This window comes from Perognathus longimembris, chromosome 1, assembly GCF_023159225.1.
Source record: "Perognathus longimembris pacificus isolate PPM17 chromosome 1, ASM2315922v1, whole genome shotgun sequence".
In the NCBI taxonomy this organism is placed as follows: Eukaryota; Metazoa; Chordata; class Mammalia; order Rodentia; family Heteromyidae; genus Perognathus; species Perognathus longimembris.
In genome coordinates this window covers 157,521,285-157,539,050 of record NC_063161.1, presented here as the reverse complement: position 1 = coordinate 157,539,050, position 17,766 = coordinate 157,521,285, and the positions used below count along the sequence as shown (strand labels likewise).

Here is a 17,766-nt window from a genome sequence, read left to right as displayed (position 1 = left end):
TAGGAGAATAACACACGTGTGATTTTAGTCTTTCAATCATCTGTTTCAGTCATTAGCCTGCGAATTTCCTGTGCAAACCTTCCTTAGCCTATCTGATTTCGCTTCTAAACAGCTAGACAGATAAAATACTTCTTGGTGTGGTTGTAAGCCATCGACATTTGTAAAACGTTTTTGTTTCTGAACATCTGTAAAGGCTGGTATGACACTAGACCTTTATTATTTTGTCTTGAAGTTCAGAAGAAAGCTAGGGGGCGTGGCTCGAGAGGGAGGCGCTTGCCTAACCCAAAGCTAGGGGGCGTGGCTCGAGAGGGAGGTGCTTGCCTAACCCAAAGCTAGGGGGCGTGGCTCGAGAGGGAGGTGCTTGCCTAACCCAAAGCTAGGGGGCGTGGCTCGAGAGGGCGGCGCTTGCCTAACCCAAAGCTAGGGGGCGTGGCTCGGGAGGGGGCGTGGCTCGGGAGGGAGGCGCTTGCCTAACCCGCGCACCACCAAGCAAGGGGAAACACTGAGATAGTGTGTTCTCAAGTTGCAATCTACAAGGTATAATTGGATTGCTTGAACTGAAGACTTCTTTGGCTGGCCTATCTAAGGGGCATCAGCGCCTAAAATGTGGACGTGTGTTTCCTTGCACATCCTAGAGTGAATGGTATAGGGAAAGGATGCCATCAGAGTTGATGAGAGAGGCGATTGGGAAGCTGAGCTAGTCACGTATGAGATGTCACTGTCTCCTGGTTGCTTGCATTTTTGTACTTACTTTGTCTTGTTCTCTCGCTGGTTGTTGGCAGACTCAGTCTTTGTATTGTCACAAAGACCTCATGAAGAAGACGCTAGGGAAGCCCACGTATGCCTTTGAGGCTAGGGACTATGTTGTAAGTTCCCCTGTGATGCGCTTCACACAATCACAGCAGGGCCACTAACCACATCGACAGCACCAAGACTGGGGACTTGTGCAGCGGGAAACAAACAAACCGGACCCTGGGGAGGGGGAGCCAAAACCAGAAAGAAAAAAAAAGGGCGGGGGCTTAATTGTGTAAATTCAATGCCTGCTTCATTCCGAGAAGCTTGCGTGGCCAAAGACACCGAGCCTCCTCCTAATGACCGAATGGTCTTAATCCCATCCTCCCCCCCCCAAGCTCATGGTGGATTTCTCTCTCCCGTTGTTTTCCAATTCTGGTTCTGGGGGAAAACGTGGGAAGGGATTCCCACTGCCATCCCGAGATGCCGCGCTACGGTTCGATGGCAGAGTGTTTACCCAGAAAACCCCAGCTAGCGGGGCGCAGCCACAGGAAAAGGCGCTCTGGCAGATGGCGGAGGAGCCACATCCACGCTTGTAACGAAAGGAACCAAACACTCACGCCGTAGAGGCTGGAGATCCAGCGAGCGGTCCGGGTGGAATGAGCGAGTAGAGTAGGACTCGATCTCACGTCGAGATCCACGCCTGTGGCCTCTCCTTCTCACTGTCCCCTTTCTTTGCCCGTGAGGTTAGTACCTGCGACGACTGTCCAATAACACGCGGCCTCCTCGGGCCCGGCCCCGCCCGTGTTATTGGCGCTTGTGGCTCGCGAAGCTCTCTCATTGTCGCCTCAGCCTCAAGAGCTCCTTGCTGTGTGTAGCCGTGCCCGAAGCTTAGTGGAGCCTTGACATTATTCTCCTAGCCGATGATTTGCTTTCTGATGTTAAAGCGATCCCAAAGCTGCCTGGCTGGTAACTTCAGATGGAAAACCGGCTTAGAAACAACTCCGCATTCCACGGCAGCTCTCCTCTTAACAGCCTGGGACGTCAGTACTCCTGTGTTGCTGTTAGGATTTGGGTGTGGTCTTCACCATTTTGGGGTGTTTTTTTGTTTTGTTTTTTAATTTTGGAGCAATCCTCTTTCCTGGGTGACAGAGTCTTGATGTTAGAAATCGGGTGTTAGAACGCCGAGCAGGGAACCTTTTCGTTCCAAGTAACAGAAGTAGCCGAGTAGAGAGCAAAGTGGTGTGTCTTAGTTCCAGCGCTCGTTCTCGGCGATGTTGCATCCATCCCGGATGAGCGAACATTTAGGATTCGCTAGTGTGCTTTGTGGGGAAGGGGGACCGGGGACGTTCTCTGTTGCGCATCATGAATGTCATCTGTCTGTACAACGAACTCAACTTGTGCCAGGCAGATCTGTGCTGAAGCTCACCGGAGGCCGGGCTCCTGCCCACCGCCCCCAGTCGTGCACTCCCCAGGTCACCTTGGAGGAGAGCTTAAGAACTAAACATTTGGAGGATCTGCTTGAGGCACTTTAGTCCCCACCCGTCCACCCGATATATGTATTTGGAGCCTTATTTGTTGTCTGAAACTTTTTGGACTGGCAGCAGCTAAGTGAAGATCACACGCTGAATTTTCAAAATGATGATTTGTAGTTAGAGAGAGAGCAGGTATTGACTTGCCTACAGAACCCCATTTCGTTTCTGGTGATACTGGGGTTTGGACTAAGGGCCTTGTGCTTGCTAGGCCTGTGCTCTACCATTGGAGCCACGCCCTACCTTCTTTGCTCTATTTTTTAAATAGCATACCTGGGCCAGCTAGGCCACAGTCCTTTTGTTTATGCTTCCCACGCAGCTGAGGTGGCAGGCATACACCGCCACGCCCAGCGTATAATGGGCTGAGATGAGGTCTTCCCTAGTACCCGCTAGCTAGATGCTTGACCTGCTCATCTGTGCCTCCAGCCCAGCTTTTTACTGGATGATGGAGTCTCAAGAACTTTTCAGACCCTGCTGGTCTCAGACTGTGATCCTTCTGGTCTCAGCCTCCTGAGTAGCTAGAATAACCTGTCATCCTAATGACTCAGGAGGCTGAGGTCTGAGGATTGCAGCTCAAAGCCAGCCTGGGCAGGAAAGTCCCTGAGACTCTGATGTCCAACTACTATCAAAAAAGCTGGAAGTAGAGCTGTGGCTCAAGTGGTAGAGCACTAGCATTAAGCCAAAAACAAAAAAACAAAAAACCAACAAGCTCAGGGACAATGCCTAGACCCTGAGTTCAAGTCCCAGGACTGGCTCAAAATAAGCAAAGAAGGAGAGGGAAGGAAGGACCAAAGTTTGACCAGTGAGCTCTGAGCATTGATGTTTGAAGCCAGCCTAGGGAAACAAGTCCAAGAGATCTAGCTCTAATTAACCAGCAAAAAGCCAGCTGGAGTCATGGCTCAAGTGGTAGAGCACTAGCACAAGGCCCTGAGTTCAAGTCTTGGTACCAACATGAGAGAAACAGAGAGAAGAAAGAGGAACAAAGGAAAGACCAAGACTCCTTTGGCCTTGTCTTACGCTCCTGTAATGCAAGCAATTGGGAGACTGAGGCAGGAGGATTACGAGTTGCAACTAAGCGCTGGTGGCTCATGCCTAGGATCCCAGCTACTCAGGAGGATAAGACTTACACAATCACGCTCTGAAGCTTAGTTTTGGGCAGTAAAGTCCGAGAGACTCCATCTCCAGTTAACCAGCAAAAAGCCAGGCTGGAGGCATGGCTCAAGTGGTAGAGCACCAGCCATGAGCAAAACAGCTGAAGGAGGGCCTGAGGTTCAGAATTAAAGGCCCCGTGTGGTTCCTTTTCTCCCTTCCCTTCGCATCCAGGCCGAGGTGACAAATTCACAGTGGTAGTGGGACCTTCCCGTCAGTCAGCCGCTCCCCGCCACTGAGGCAGGGGAGGGGCGCGTCGGGGGTCCGCCCCTCCCTCCCGTGAGCTTCCGCACAGATCTGCTGCCCGCTCACAGACCCACGCCCACGGGTGAATCGTGCGTTGTGTTAGAGGTGGGGGGCCGACCTGTTTCTCCTCTTCTGATGCGTGTTTTTTTCTCTCTCTCTTTCCCCCCTCCGTTACTCCTTCCGTCGGGAAGCTTTCTCTCAAGCTGGTAAGCACCCTGACCTGCATGCCCCGAGCTCGCGGGCTTCCGTGGCGTGTGCTCTGTGGATGCGTGCTGCGTGCGCCCGGCCTCCCGTGTGACAATAGTGAACCGTGTCTGTTATGTCTCCGCTGGCACATTAGCCCTTCTGGATACAAACGTTGAAAACCTAATACTGATAGTCTTAATCTTCTCAAGTGGCTAAGAGTATTAATGCTTAACCCATGATTTGGTTTTCTTTATTACTAGAGGCTTACGAGGTTGACAGACATTGACAAACTGCCCAGATAAATAAGAGCATAGACATGAAAAATTGGAGGTGGGGATCAAAGTATACAAGCAAAAAACCGTTTAGTGGGAAAATGCTTTTCTCTGAGAGCCCGAGACACAGGTGGAGTTGGCTGGATGCTCAGAAGTGAGCCGGCCCGAAAGAGTGGGAACCTGCGTGGAACCTTCCAGATGCTATGTGGATGTGCATAGCTGGTTGGAGGGACCACAGCTGATCCGGTGGATAGTGGAAAGACCCTCCTAAGCCTTTATTTATAGAGTTACCTACTTCGCATTCCATCTTGTCTCTAGTTCATTGTATAGCTGTAGAAAGTAGACTAATGACTAAACGTATTAAAAGAAACTCCTAACCGACATAACCCGTAATGATACTTCAGCGACGGGAAAGAGTTATACAATCTTCTTGGATGCTGTGACTAAGGAAATTGTAAGCTCTACTGCACAGTGACAGACTGTCACAATTCAGCCAAGAGTAGAAGCAGCACCGTGCCCGGCACCAGCGGCTCACGCCTATAATCCCAGCGATTTAGGAGATTGAGAGCTGAGCATTGCGGTTCCAAGTCAGCCCGAGCAGGAAAGCCATAAGACTCCTATCTCCAATGAACTACCTCCACAAAAGCCAGAGGGTGCTCTGGCTCAAGTCGGAGAGTGCTGCTGGCCTTGAGCACAAAAGCTCAAGGAGGGTGCACAGGTCCTGAGTTCAAGCCCCAAGACACACGCTCTCACTCTCTCTCACACATATACACACACGCACACACACACAAATTGAGCTGTTACATGGGGCAATAAACAGAGTGACACACTGGATAAGAGGGCCAGAAAATATTAATGGAATGAATGAATGTTGGTCACCAGGTAGAATTGTTGCTGTGAGCCGGTGTCTTTTATTGTGTTTCATTTGGGCCAGGCACCAGTGGCTCACGCCTGTAATCCTAACTACTCAGGAGGCTGATCTGAAGATCACTGTTCAAAGTCAGCCCTGGCAAAAAGTCCTATCTTCCAGTTAACCAATAGAAAACCGGAAGTAACACTGTGGCTCAAAGTGGTAGAGTGCTAGCCTTAGGCAAAATTGCTCAGGGACAGCACCTAGGCCCTGAGTTCAGGCCCCACAACCAATCAAAACAAACAAAAAACCAGAAAGCTGAGCAAGAGCCTGAGGTCCTGGGTTCAAAACCCAGGTACCTGAAGACAAAGAAAGAAAATCTCAGTTCTCGAAAACATAGTCCCACTTACATACATGGAGCCCAGAGCGCGCGGGTGAGCTGAACGGTTAGAAGGGCAGATGGTGTGGCCGCCTTCCGCTGCCCAGGCCGGGCTTGTCTTTGGGGGACTCCTGCCTCGGCCCTGCACTCTTATCATCTCCCTTCCCACTCGAGCCCACACAGGCCAGTGCCACTCGCCTAGCTCCCCGGCGGGTCTTTGAGCTCATTCAGCAAAGGTCTTGGAGTGGCCTTCATGGCCAGCTATTTGCTGACTCACACGGTCCTCAGACAGCCGCCAGTGCTGTCCCCTCGGCTCTGGTCACAAGCCCCCCATAAGCGGCTTGGCAGGCCGGCTGGGGTGACATCTGAGCCCTCCCTCCTCCCACCCCCGAGCCCGGCTTGCCCTTGTTCCAGAAGAATGGAGGGTTTTCAAGTCAAATCTCTTTTCCTAAATTCCCCGGCTTATTCTTGGTGAGTTGAATACATTTTTTCATTCTTTATGAAAACAGCCTCATTTCAGAAAGAAACACTGGATGCCACAATTTAGCTCTGCTTTCTAACAAGGACGCGTGTGTCTCAGGCCGGAAACCCTGAGTTGGTTTTTTTGTTTGTTTCTGGGATTGAACCCAGAGTTTTGCTCTCTGATTTGACTTTCTTGCTCAGGCCTGGTGCTTTAACCCTTGAGCCATGCCTCCAGCCTGTTGTTTTTTTTTTGCTGGTTATTTTGGAAACGGAGTCACTAGGACTTTTCAGTCCAGGCTGGCTTTGAATCACAGTCCTCCGGATTCCAGCCTCGTGAGTAGCTGGGATTACAGATGTGAGCCACCAGAGCCCAGCGGAGATTTTTGCTTCCTAAAGCTTGCGAATAAGACACAGTGTAAGCCAGTGACTCACATCAGGAAATCATGAGCCATAGGCATGCAGCAAATGTAGTAACTTTTTTTTTCCTTTTACCAGCGCTTGTCCTTGAACTCAGGGCTTTGGCAGTTTGCTCAGCTTGCCTGTTCAAGACTAGCGCTCGGCCACTTGAGCCACAGCGCCACTTCTGATGTTTTGGTGGTTCATTGGCGATAAGAGTCTCACAGACTTTGCTGCCAGGGCTGACTTCAAATTGTGATCCTCAGATCTTAGCCTCCTAAGTAGTTAGGGTTACAGGCATGAGCCACCAGCACCTGGCTGGAAAATGGATTTTTTTGTTGTTGTTGTTGTTGTTTTCTTTTTGCTCAAGGCTAGCACTCTACCACTTGAGCCACAGCACCACTTGGAGCATTTTGGTGGTTCATTGGAGAGAAAAGTCTCATAGACTTCCATGCCCAGGCTGTCTCCAAGCCTCCATCTTCAGATCTCAGCCTCATAAACAGCTAGGATTACAGGCGTGAGCCACTGGCGCCCTGGGCAAAAACATCCTTCATTCATCAGCGGCGGATTTTACCGGACTCTGGGAGTCCAGGAGTGTGTTCTATCTGGTTGTCCAGAGACACCCCCCCCCCCCCTTAAAGGGGCCAAAGAGAAACAAGCAGACTTTGAGAGGTGGCGGCGGGACAGATGCACAGGACTCGCGTGCCAGACAATCGTGCTTTCCCCGCGCACGCAGTCTGAGCCGAGCCGCGCCCCGCTGTCGTTGGCAGGCAGGGGAGCCACGCACAGGCCGAGGGAGAGACGGGGTGATTGCTGGTTTGTTTAAGCCAACATAAACTTCCTTCTGGGCCCAGTGTTGCTGCGGGAAGAGGGGACACGGGGCCCGCAGGCAGATCTGGCTCTCAGTGTGCTGTTAGTGGATTCTGGCTGGAGTCCGATCTTTATCTCCTCCTCCTCCTGCCCCTGCTGCAGCGTGCGGTGCGGTGCTGCCCGCGGGGGACGCGCACCGCGCTTGCGTCCCGGCCGGTGGACGGGGGAAGCCTAGTTTGCATCGGGGAGCCATCTGCAGACATGGCCTCCCCTGTCTGCGGGCTTGGCTCAGGACCCGCAGAGGAGGCCGCGGGCTGCGTGGATCTCATTTCTGTTTGCGCCCCCCCCCCCCCCCCAGGGCTCCACTCCTGAGGACTTCAGCAACCTCCCGCCCGAGCAGCGGAGGAAAAAACTCCAACAGAAAGTCGATGATCTCAACCGAGAAATCCAGAAGGAGATGGACCAGAGGTAGAGCGGACGCCCGGGGACGCCGGGGGGGGGGGGGGGCACGGGGATTCCGTGGCGGTGTGTCTCGTCACGCTGCTGGCCTCCCTGGGAGGGGCGGCGGGAGGCGCTGGAGCTTGAGCTCAGCACCTCGTGCTGGCCCTGCGCTCATTCGCCCGGGGCAGGTGTCACGACCTCCCCGCGTGGAACACACGCGTGTGTATGTTCTCCACGAGGGTGACGCTCGAGATAGCACCGCGTCGCCTCTAGAGCCACGCAGGAAGCTGAGGCAGGAGGATGGGGAGTTCAAGGCCAGCCTGAGCTACCTACCAACCACCTACACACACACACACACACACACACACACACACACACACACACACACACACGAGGAAAGTCTGCCTGAATAACAAGCAGTCTCCTAGCTGGGCGCCAGTGGCATCAGTTAACAAAACACTCACCTGCTTTCCAGAGCCTCCATTCCAAACGTGACGGCAGATAAGTTCTGTAATGTTGGGGAGCAATGCACGCTGTGGGGAGGGGGGAGAGCAAAGCTGGTCACCGTAGCTCATGCCTATAATCCCAGCTCCTCAGAGGCTGAGAACATCAACAGAGACCTCATCGCCTTTTTGTTTTGGTCTCTGTGGCATGATCGATTTGGGTTGCTCTATTTGTTCATTTTTATTAAACCTGGTTCGTTTCTTAAGGCAGGACTCCCGTTATATAGTTCGGGTAGGGCCTGAACCCACGAGCCGCCTGCCGTAGCCTCCCAGGTACGGGAGTGGGCAGTCACGCACTACTGTGCACAGTCCACAATCCGCTCTTAGCCTCCAGCAAAGAGTGATTTGCTCAGAACTCTTTAACAACTAGCCGGGCACTGGTCACCCACGCCTGCGATCCCAGCTCCTCAGGAGGCGGAGATCCGAGGATCGTGGTTTGAAGCCAGCCCGGGCAGGAAAGTCTGTGAGACTCTCCTCTCCACTAAATTACAAAAAGGAAAAGAGGAAGCCGAAGTGGCGCCGTGGCTCAAGTGGTAGAGCGCTGGGCTTGAGCAAAGGAAGCCGAGAGACGGCGCCCAGCCCCGGAGCCCCAGCCCCGCGACCGGCTCCAGACGCAAAGGGAAGCAACCCTTTCAACTCCACGAGCTGAGGTTTTGAGGCTCTGTTAGTAAGTGGGGCACCGTCAGGCTCCTCCAGGGCGCCATACTCAGGCTCCTGCGGGCAGCTGTAAAAGGCCATTTCTAGAAGGACACAGGCTCTGTGCCTCTCTGTCCATCTGAGGACTCCCTTTCCTTTTCCTTTTCTTTTCTTTTCGTGTCAGTGTCGGAGCTTGCACTCGGGCAGGGTGCTCTCACTTCGTTTTTTCGCTCAAAACTAGTGCTTTTTATCACTTGGACCACATCTCCGCCTCTGGCTTTTTTGCTGGTTAATTGGAGTTAAGAGTCTCATGGGCTTTTCCGCCTGAGTTAGCTTTGAACCGGGATCCTCAGATGTCAGCCTTCTTGAGTAGCAGGATTGCAGGTGTGCGTTTCCCAGCCGACCCGGCCTGCGACCGTGGCTGCTTGGTCCGGAGGGGCTGAGCCGGGGCCGCGCCCCGCCCAGGCGGCGGCTCTCCAGGTGTCTGTGGGGCGGGACAGCGGCACGATGAGGTGTCTCCTCTGCGTTACTGGAGGTGGCAACCAATACAGGTTGTCACCGAACTCACATGGGGAGTTCTAGAATGAAAGCCGGTGCTGTCACTCCCCCCCTCCCGTGCCCTGGCTCCCCGTGGGGACCCTGGCCGCCACGCCACGCCCGGCCCTCTGCCGTTCCCAGAGACGCCATCACCAAGATGAAGGACGTGTACCTGAAGAACCCGCAGATGGGGGACCCCGCCAGCCTGGACCACAAGCTCACAGAAGTCACCCAGAACATCGAGAAGCTGCGATTTGAGGCCCAGAAGTTTGAGGTATGGACCAGCAGGCATGGGGGGGCGCTCTGGGGGGGGCTGGGGAGTTGAGGTCAAGCTGGGGCCTCTTACTGGCGTTTCCTGCCACCTCCCCAGCGTGGGGGGGCGGGTGTCTGGGAGCACCCCCTGTGGGCCTCCCCCACCAGGCCTGGCTGAGTGTTCTGGCTCTTTCCAGGCCTGGCTGGCGGAGGTGGAAGGCAGGCTCCAGGCCCGCAGCGAGCAGGTGCGGAGGCAGAGCGGGATGTATGACGGCCAGCCGCCCCCCGCCGGCCACACCTGCGCCCAGGACCGGGAGAGGTAGAGTATCCGTGTTTCTGTGTGGCGCCCGCCCCAGCCTACCCTACCACACTCCAGCCCAGCCCCAAACCCAACCCAGTCCCAACACCAGCCCAGCCCCAGCCCCAGCCCAGCCCCAACCCCAGCCCCAACCCCAGCCCCAGCCCAGCCCAGCCCCAACCCCAGCCCACCCTACCACACTCCAGCCCAGCCCCAAACCCAACCCCAGCCCCAACCCAGCCCCAGCCCAGCCCCAGCCCAACCCCAACCCCAGCCCCAACCCCAGCCCCAACCCAGCCCCAGCCCAACCCCAGCCCCAACCCCAGGCCCAGCCCCAGCCCAGCCCCAACCCCAGCCCAGCCCCAACCCCAGCCCAGCCCCAGCCCAGCCCCAACCCCAGCCCCAACCCAACCCCAGCCCAACCCCAGCCCCAGGCCCAGGCCCAGCCCCGGCCCAGGCCCAGGCCCAGCCCCAACCCCAGCCCAGCCCCAGCCCTGGCCCAGGCCCAGGCCCAGCCCCAGCCCCAGCCCCAACCCCAGCCCCAGCCCAGCCCCAGCCCCGGCCTCCAGGGGAGGAGTGAGTTCATTTCTAAATTCTGCGACCTGACAGTGAGCATCAGGTGCCCTTCCCATCGCAGCACGTTCTGGGGCCGGGCAGGCCGGGCGGTCGCTATAGTTGCGGCGTGGCTTTCTCTCTTGAGCAGCCCAGATGGCAGTTACACGGAGGAGCAAAGCCAGGAGAGCCAGGTCAAGGTGCTGGCCACGGACTTCGACGACGAGTTCGACGACGAGGAGCCGCTCCCCGCCATCGGGACCTGCAAGGCCCTGTACACGTTTGAAGGTAGCCTGCGCCTGCCCCCCCCACCCCCCTCCCCACCCCCCACCCCCCCGACCCCGCGGCCGCTCGCTCACCCGCAGCCACACTTCTCTTTTTTTCCTGTTGTGGGACTTGAACCCCCTGAGCTCCTTCACTCGAGGCTAGCCCTCCGTCGACCCCCGTGAGCCACAGCGCCATTGCTCCTTCTCTGGTGGTTTCATTGGAGATCAGAGTCTCACGGACTCTCCTGCCTGGGCTGGCTTTGAACCGCGCGACCCTCGGGCCTCAGCCTCCTAAGTAGCTAGGATGACAGGCGGGAGTTGAATTTGCAGGGTTTTTTTTCCTGACATCTTGAGCTGGACCCTGGTGCTCGCACATTCCCTTCACGCCTCTCACAGGCTTGGTGGAGGTGGGAGGGGCAGGTGGAGGGGCGTGGCCCCGCTGTATGTAAATCCAGATGCAGATGAGGCTTGGCCCAGCTGCCCCGCCCAGAGGCACCTTCCTTCATCCCTAGGGGAGGGGGGAGAGGAGGCCCAAACGACCTGCCTTGCTGGGGGGTCCGGGGGGGGGGTGATTGGTAGAGCTAGAGCGCGGATTCATTGTGCCACGTTTTGGGGTCGCTTGGAAATGTGGGAGCAGGCTGGGCGCCGTGGCTCACGCCCGTAGTCCCGGCTGTGCAGGAGGCTGAGGCCTGGGGTTTGCGGCTGGACGCCGGCCCTGGCGGGAGGCCGGGAGACTCGCTCTCTCCGGAAGTCTCCACCGGGGAGCGGGGAGCGTGGGGGCCTCGGGGGGGGGCCGGGCGGTCCCAGCCTTTGCGCCGCGGCTCTGGTGTCCCCGCAGGTCAGAATGAAGGCACCATCTCGGTGGCGGAGGGCGAGACGCTGTACGTCATCGAGGAGGACAAGGGCGACGGCTGGACCCGCATCCGGAGGAGCGAGGACGAGGAGGGCTACGTCCCCACGTCCTACGTGGAAGTCTGTCTGGACAGAAATGCCAAAGGTGCTAAGACCTATATCTAATACCACTCACAAGCACAGCGGCGCCGTGTGGCTCTGGCGGGGAGGCGGCCCGGCCAGCGCCCTGGGCCGCGGGGGCCCCGGGAACGACGCCCCGCACCCCCGGGCCCCCGGCCCCCGGCCCTTAGCGTCCGGCCGTCATCAAAACTGTCTGTTGATTTCACGTGGAAGCTTCCAGCTGCCGGTGTCGTGCGTGTGTCACTCGAGACGTGCGCGGTGTGCGTCTCCTCTGAGCGCCATCCAGGCGTTTCACACGACAGCAAGAAACACGTTGCGTTCGAGTGTCGCGCGAGCCGCGTCTGCCCGACCCGGCGCCGCAGGGCCTCACGTGTTGTAACGTCGTGAATTCGCCTGCGCTAGCGAGCCGGGCGTTGACGCGCCTTCGCTCCGCCCCCCGGAAGGAGCCTGCTGGCCCCTGGCGTGTCTCCCCCCCCCCCCCCCCCCCCCGCTCCGTGTCTGTCGAGAGCGGGGGGGGGGGGGGGGTGGGGGGGTGGGGGGGGACGTCAGGACACCGGCGGCTCCCGCCTGGCTCCTCGGGAGGCTGCGGTCTGAGCATCGCGGTTCAAAGCCAGCCCGGGCAGGAAAGGCCAATGAACCAGCCAAGAGCCAGGAGTGGCGCTGTGGCTCAAGTAGTACAGCGCTAGTCTTGAGCAAAAAAGCTCAGGGACAGCGCTCGGGCCCTGAGTTCAAGCCCAGGACTGGCTCAGAGAGAGAGACAGACAGACAGACAGAGAACCCAGGCCCAGCCAGGGCGCTTCGGCAAGCCCTCTGCAAGGAAGAATTCTCCTGTTGTTTTGTAATCATTGACATTTATAAGACCAAACATTTGAACTTACTGAGAATTGTTTTGGAATTTCTGGCTCATTTTATCTGATTAGCCGTAGACCGAATCAAATAAAAGTTCATCTGGGCCCATGTGGAAATTCGCTTATTTTTTTTTTAATTTTTTAACCTGTACAGGAGTTTGAACTCAGGGGCTTGAGCTCACTTGCTTGGCTGGCCACAGCCCCACTTCTGGCATTCTGGTGGTTAGCTGGAGATAAAAGTCTCCAGCTTGGATTTGTCTGCCCAGGACGGCTTCGAACCACGATCCTCAGACCTCAGCCTCCCAAGCAGCTGGGGCCGGTGGGAGCCACCAGCGCCTGGCTTGGTCTTGTTTTTGAGACAGGGTCTTGCTGTGTAGCAGGTCTTTCACTTGGAAGCCTGCCAAGTTTTGGAGTACAGATAGTTAGGAGGGATCCCTGTACCCCTCCACCCCTTGGTCTGAGTGTGTGTGTGTGTGTGTGTGTGTGTGTGTGTGTGTGTATGGGGGAGAGGCTGTCTTTTCCATCTAATCAGTGACAGAACTATGGCCAAGGAATCAGGAGTTTGCCTTCCCACAGGAGCGTACCTTGTCTCCGATGGTTCCCTGATAAGAAAAGCAGAATCCCCGCTGCTACGGTCTTCTCCGTTTGGTTAGAAGACACCCCTGGAGGTGGGCAGCCGAGATGGGGGAGCCCCGCTGTGTGTGCCCCCATGCGGCCCCTGTCCAGGCTTCCCTTTCCCCAGATGGCTCCAAGTAAAGCCAGCGTAATAAGGAAGCTCTGTCTCTTTCTCTCTGTGTGTGTGTGTGTGTGTGTGTGTGTGTGTGTGTGTGTGTGTCTATAATATGCTTAGTAATTGCCAAAATATTTAGAGGAATGTCCAAGTGGATTTGGACTTTGTGTGTGTGTGTGTGTGTGTGTAAGTCACCTTCTGGTGAACATGTTCAGAATTCTCTCCCCAGAACGTTAAATTTGTATGTACCGCAATTTAAAGCCTAGACGAGACGCTTTGGATTCGTTGTTTTAATGTTTTTACTCTTCTTTATCTGTTTGTTTTATTGGTTTATTCTGCTGCCTAACGACCTTTTTGTTTTCGTAACTGCCGGGGTGGCCCCAGGACTGTTGCACTGTAGCTAGGTCCCCAGCTGGCCGCCGCACTTGAGTTTATTATAGACACGTGGGTTCTGAGTAAGTGTTGTTTGAATCCGGTCCACGTTGTTTTTCTTCTCTTCTTATCCTTTTTTTAAAAAAAAAAAGACTGTCTGGATTTTTCTAGCTGTATCCCGCACTGCCTCTCTAATAAACGTCCTGTTTACCTCCGTGTCGTGTAGTTTAAGTGATTCTCCTCCTCTCCAAGACAATGATTCTGTGTGACGGACACTCCATGCTTCCCTCTCTAGTCGTGGGGAATTCTTCTGGCTACACGCTTTTTATTTTTTTTTACAAATTCTGCCTCCTCCTTCCACGGCGTCCTCCCTGTCCCTTCCCCGCGTGTCCCCTGGGGCTGGCAGAGGGCTCTGTCCTTTCTCCCGTGGGGAACTTTCACTGTGCCCTGCCGTCGGGGCGGACAGTGAGGCCGCCGCGCCATCCCGTGGCCCGGAGAAGCTGGCCCTCGGCTGCTCCTGACACCCGTCCCTGCCTCCTCTCCGGAGGACGCTGGGGCCTGCGCGCCGGTCGTCCCGGCTCTCGGGAGGCCGAGGCAGGAGGACTGGGAGTTGGAGGCCGAGCCTGAGCTGTGGACTCCATCTTAAAAGAAGCGTTGAGTCCAGGGCTGGAGGGGCTGCCACCCATGCGTCCACTCCCTGAACCCGGGGACTGGACTCTGAGCTCCCAAGCGAAGCCACCGGGGACGGCAGGAAACAGTGAAAGCTCCCCATGGCGGCGCCCCCCCCCACCCCGGCTGAACCCCGCCGCGTCTGTCCCCGCCCGGGGCGCCTCGCAACCCGTTGCCAGACGCCCGCCTCTCCGCACCCCCTCTAACCGGCCTCTCCCCCTCTCTCCTGTGCTGTAGATTCCTAAGGTGGCCTCGCCGGACCCCGCAAGCCTGCCAGGAGCCACCACGTCCATCCGTCCATCGCTTCTGCACCCGTCCGTCCGTCTGTCCGTCCGCTTGTCCCCACAGGCCGCCCGGGCTCCCCGCGCATTCCACACTGTGCCTTCTGAGAACAACGGCGCCCGTGGGGCCTGGGTGGCCCCATCTGTCACCCACCTGCCCCCCAGGGCCTACTTAACCAATGCATCCTGGGGGGGGGCTTCCCGGGTTGGGGGGTCTGCGCCCCCCCCCCCGCCCAGCTCGTTCACCGCCCTGTCGTCCGTGATCCCCAAAGAAGCGTGGCGGCTCCGGCATGGTCCTCACGTTCCAAGGCCCGGCTCCTCCCTGCAGCCCTGCGGCCACCGCCCGTCCCCGGGGGGAAACTGAGGTCACGCGGCGGCAGAGGCAGCCGGCAGCCGTCCCTCTCCCCGGTGCAGACACCATCGGGGAAGATGGCCGCGGCCACGACTGTGTCCACGGCCCCACCAGGAGCTAGGGAGAGGGCGTGCGTTCACCTTCATCCTCTCGCGAGACCCTCCGTTACCAGGCAACCACCTCCAGCATCCCCAGAGGGCCCGGGATGGAGAGGATGCTGCTCCCAGGCCCCGGGGCCGGAGTTGGGGCCTCGGGTGCTGGTGGTCTGTGGACCCCTCGGGCACCAGGGCTGACCCCGCCCCGCCCCGCCCCACCCCGCCCCGCGGAGGGGCAGGTGGAGAGGAAGCCGCGCCACAGGGGGTGGGCAGGGCCTCGGGCCTCATCCCCGCCGGCGCCCACCTGCCGGGCCCCCCGGGGCTGCCCTGGGGCCCCCCACTCACCCCGGGGGATCGTCATCGTGAGGACTGCGTCAGCCCAAGGGCGCAGCTTGGATGCCCCAGGCCCAGGCGTGGGGCCCCGCCCAGCCCCCCGGGCACACCCCGCGCCTGCCGGACGTGGGCAGTGTGACTTCCCGTCGCAGCCCCAGGCAGGGTGTTCCTGAGTGTCGGGGCCCCCGTCGGTGTGCCTGCGTGACTCCATGCTGCCTGTGTCCAGAGGGGGAGGGCGGCGCTTCCCGGCTGGGCGGCAGGGCTGGGGGAGTCCGGCCGTGGACGCCGTGGGCTCCAGTGCGGTGGTCACGGGCTGCCCATCCACGGAGGGCAGGAGGGGCGCCCATGTCCTCACGTCGCCCGTGCGGACCCGGAGCTCACACGGCAGCCCGGTCCCCTCGGTGCCAGCGTCTCCAGTCCGCTCTGCCTCTGTGCTTGTAACTTCGCCAGTAACGCAACCCAACTGTTGTAACCCGACATGGAGCGCCCGTCAGTGTGTGTGTGTGTGTGTGTGTGTGTGTGTGCGTGTGTGTGTTGCACTAATCCTCATCCTCGGGCACCGCCGCGCTCAAGGCCCAGCACCACAGCTGTCAACTTCCTGGAATTGCTTGTCTGTCTCTGGAGATGAAATTAAACCAAATAAAGTGCGTCCACGGGAGGCCTCTGTTGACCTTGTAACTAGACGTGTTAATCCTCTAAACGGTAAATAAAATGTAACTTCTGCTGTAGTCACGTGGCTGCTTGTGTGAACAGAAGACCCCCGGCACGGAAGTCCCGACGCCGCCCGGCCGGCTCTGGGTCCCCACCATGCGGAGACCACGAACAGGGCCAGGAAGCTGGGCCCCGGGGGGCAGGCTGGACGGCTTGGTGGAGCCGAGGATGGGTCCGTGACACACACACACACACACACACACACCCCCGCCCAGCTGCTCCTCACCGGTGCTCAGGCCGCTCCCCACTCAGGGCCCCGCCAGGCTCCCCGCGGCTGCCACCCTAAGCTCTCTTGGGACACAAGAGACCAGAACACGAGTGTTTCACACTGTAACCGTAGCTACTAAGATCTTAGGATCCTGGTTCCAAGCCAGCCCAGGCTGCAAGGCCTGTGAGACCCATCGCCAGTTACCCAGCAAAAAGCCAGAAGCGGAGCTGTGACTCAAGAAATAGAACTCAGCCCCGAGTTCAAGTTCCAGTACTGGCACGCGTGTGCGCACACACGCACACACAGGGCCAGGACTTTGAACCCGGCTCCCCCTGGCACTAGCAAGAGACCTGGCTCCACCAGCGGCTCTGAGCTGGCTTTCACCCTCGCTTCCGCTGCCACTGCCGGGGCCTCCGCCCCCAAGTGCCCCCCACGGTGACACCCCAGCAGCGGCTGGCGGCTGTGATCCCCGTGATCCCCGCGCGGGGGCCGGCGGAGGGGAGGGGCCCCCAAGGGGACAGCAGACCCGGTGACACACCGACCATGGACGGCTTGGGGCTCCGCGGCACAGGCAGCGAAAGGGAATCAATGCTGGGCACCGGTGGCTCCCGCCTGTAATCCAAGCTGCTCAGAAGGCTGAGGTCTGTGGACCAGGGTTCAAAGCCAGCCAGGGCGGGAGAAGCCCACTGACTGCTATCCAAGTCACCACAGAACATCTGCAGGTGTAGTGGTAGCGTCGGCCTTGAGTAACAACGCTCAGGACAGCACTCAGCCCGAGTTCAAACTCTGCCTCTCTCACACACACACACGCACGCACGCACGCACAGCAGTCACAATCTGTTACACCACTGAAAATCTTCCTGCGGTGCTTGGGAGATGTGCGGCAGGAGACATGGCGGCGTGCTCTCCGGGGCTCCCTGCCGGCCTAAGGGACGGGTGACCCCCCCTCCCCCCCCCCACCGGCCCCTCAGAGCCTTCCTTCCCGAGGCCAGCCCAGCGGGTTCGCTGGGTGTCCCCTCTGGGCCTCTGGGCCTGGCTTCTACCGCACGGGGTGGGGTGGTAACCCGGGAGCCGCCTGGCAGTTGGGGTGCATGGGGACCAGTGCCACAGGCTCCTCCAGTAGGTCCGGAAATACCAGCTAGGGCCGGGCACCCCGCCACCGCTCCCCTCCGCCCGCGCCGAGGGAGCAGGGCCGGGGCGACCCCTAGTGGACGTGGGGAGGCCCCGAGCCAAGGAACCCGGGATGGATGGCGCAGGGTTGGATGTCGAGGGGCGTGTGTGTGTGCGTGTGTGTGTGCACATGCACACGCGTGTGGCTTTTGAAACGGGTTCTCACTATGGAGCCCAAGCTACTCCTTGAATTTGGGATCCACTGGCCTCTGACTCCCTAAATGTTGGGATTGTAAGCAGCACTATGCTGAGCCCATTAGTGGTTTGGGTTTTTTTTTCTCCAGTCCTGGGGCTTGGACTCAGGGCGTGAGCACTGTCCCTGGCTTCTTTTTGCTCAAGGCTAGCACTCTGCCACCTGAGCCACAGCGCCCCTTCTGGCCGTTTTCTGTATATGTGGTGCTGGGGAATCGAACCCCGGGCTTCGTGCGTGCTAGGCGAGCGCTCTACCGCTAGGCCACACTCGCAGCCCCCCAGCGAGCTTTCGACACCTGTCGGGTGTGAGCAGGCAGGACCGTGTCGTGCACAC

The 17,766-nt window shown here is 58.2% G+C and overlaps 1 protein-coding gene across 9 annotated transcripts in view; it reads left to right on the top strand.

Annotated features, from left to right (window-relative positions):
- Fnbp1 (formin binding protein 1) overlaps positions 1–14,581 on the top strand; it is a 107,358-nt gene extending 92,777 nt beyond the window's left edge. For 2 of the 9 annotated variants that reach the window (XM_048344894.1, XM_048344859.1), the window contains 6 exons: positions 3,851–3,865; positions 7,373–7,482; positions 9,273–9,405; positions 9,581–9,702; positions 10,385–10,521; positions 11,338–11,542. In XM_048344894.1, the coding sequence (XP_048200851.1) occupies positions 3,851–3,865; positions 7,373–7,482; positions 9,273–9,405; positions 9,581–9,702; positions 10,385–10,521; positions 11,338–11,516 (696 nt within the window). In that variant the 3' untranslated portion in view covers positions 11,517–11,542. Of the gene's footprint in view, positions 1–3,850; positions 3,866–7,372; positions 7,483–9,272; positions 9,406–9,580; positions 9,703–10,381; positions 10,522–11,337; positions 11,543–14,327 lie in introns of those variants that run through there. The other 7 variants (XM_048344884.1, XM_048344850.1, XM_048344876.1 and 4 more) reach the window with 4 other exon arrangements.
- Positions 14,582–17,766: the final 3,185 nt, after the last annotated feature.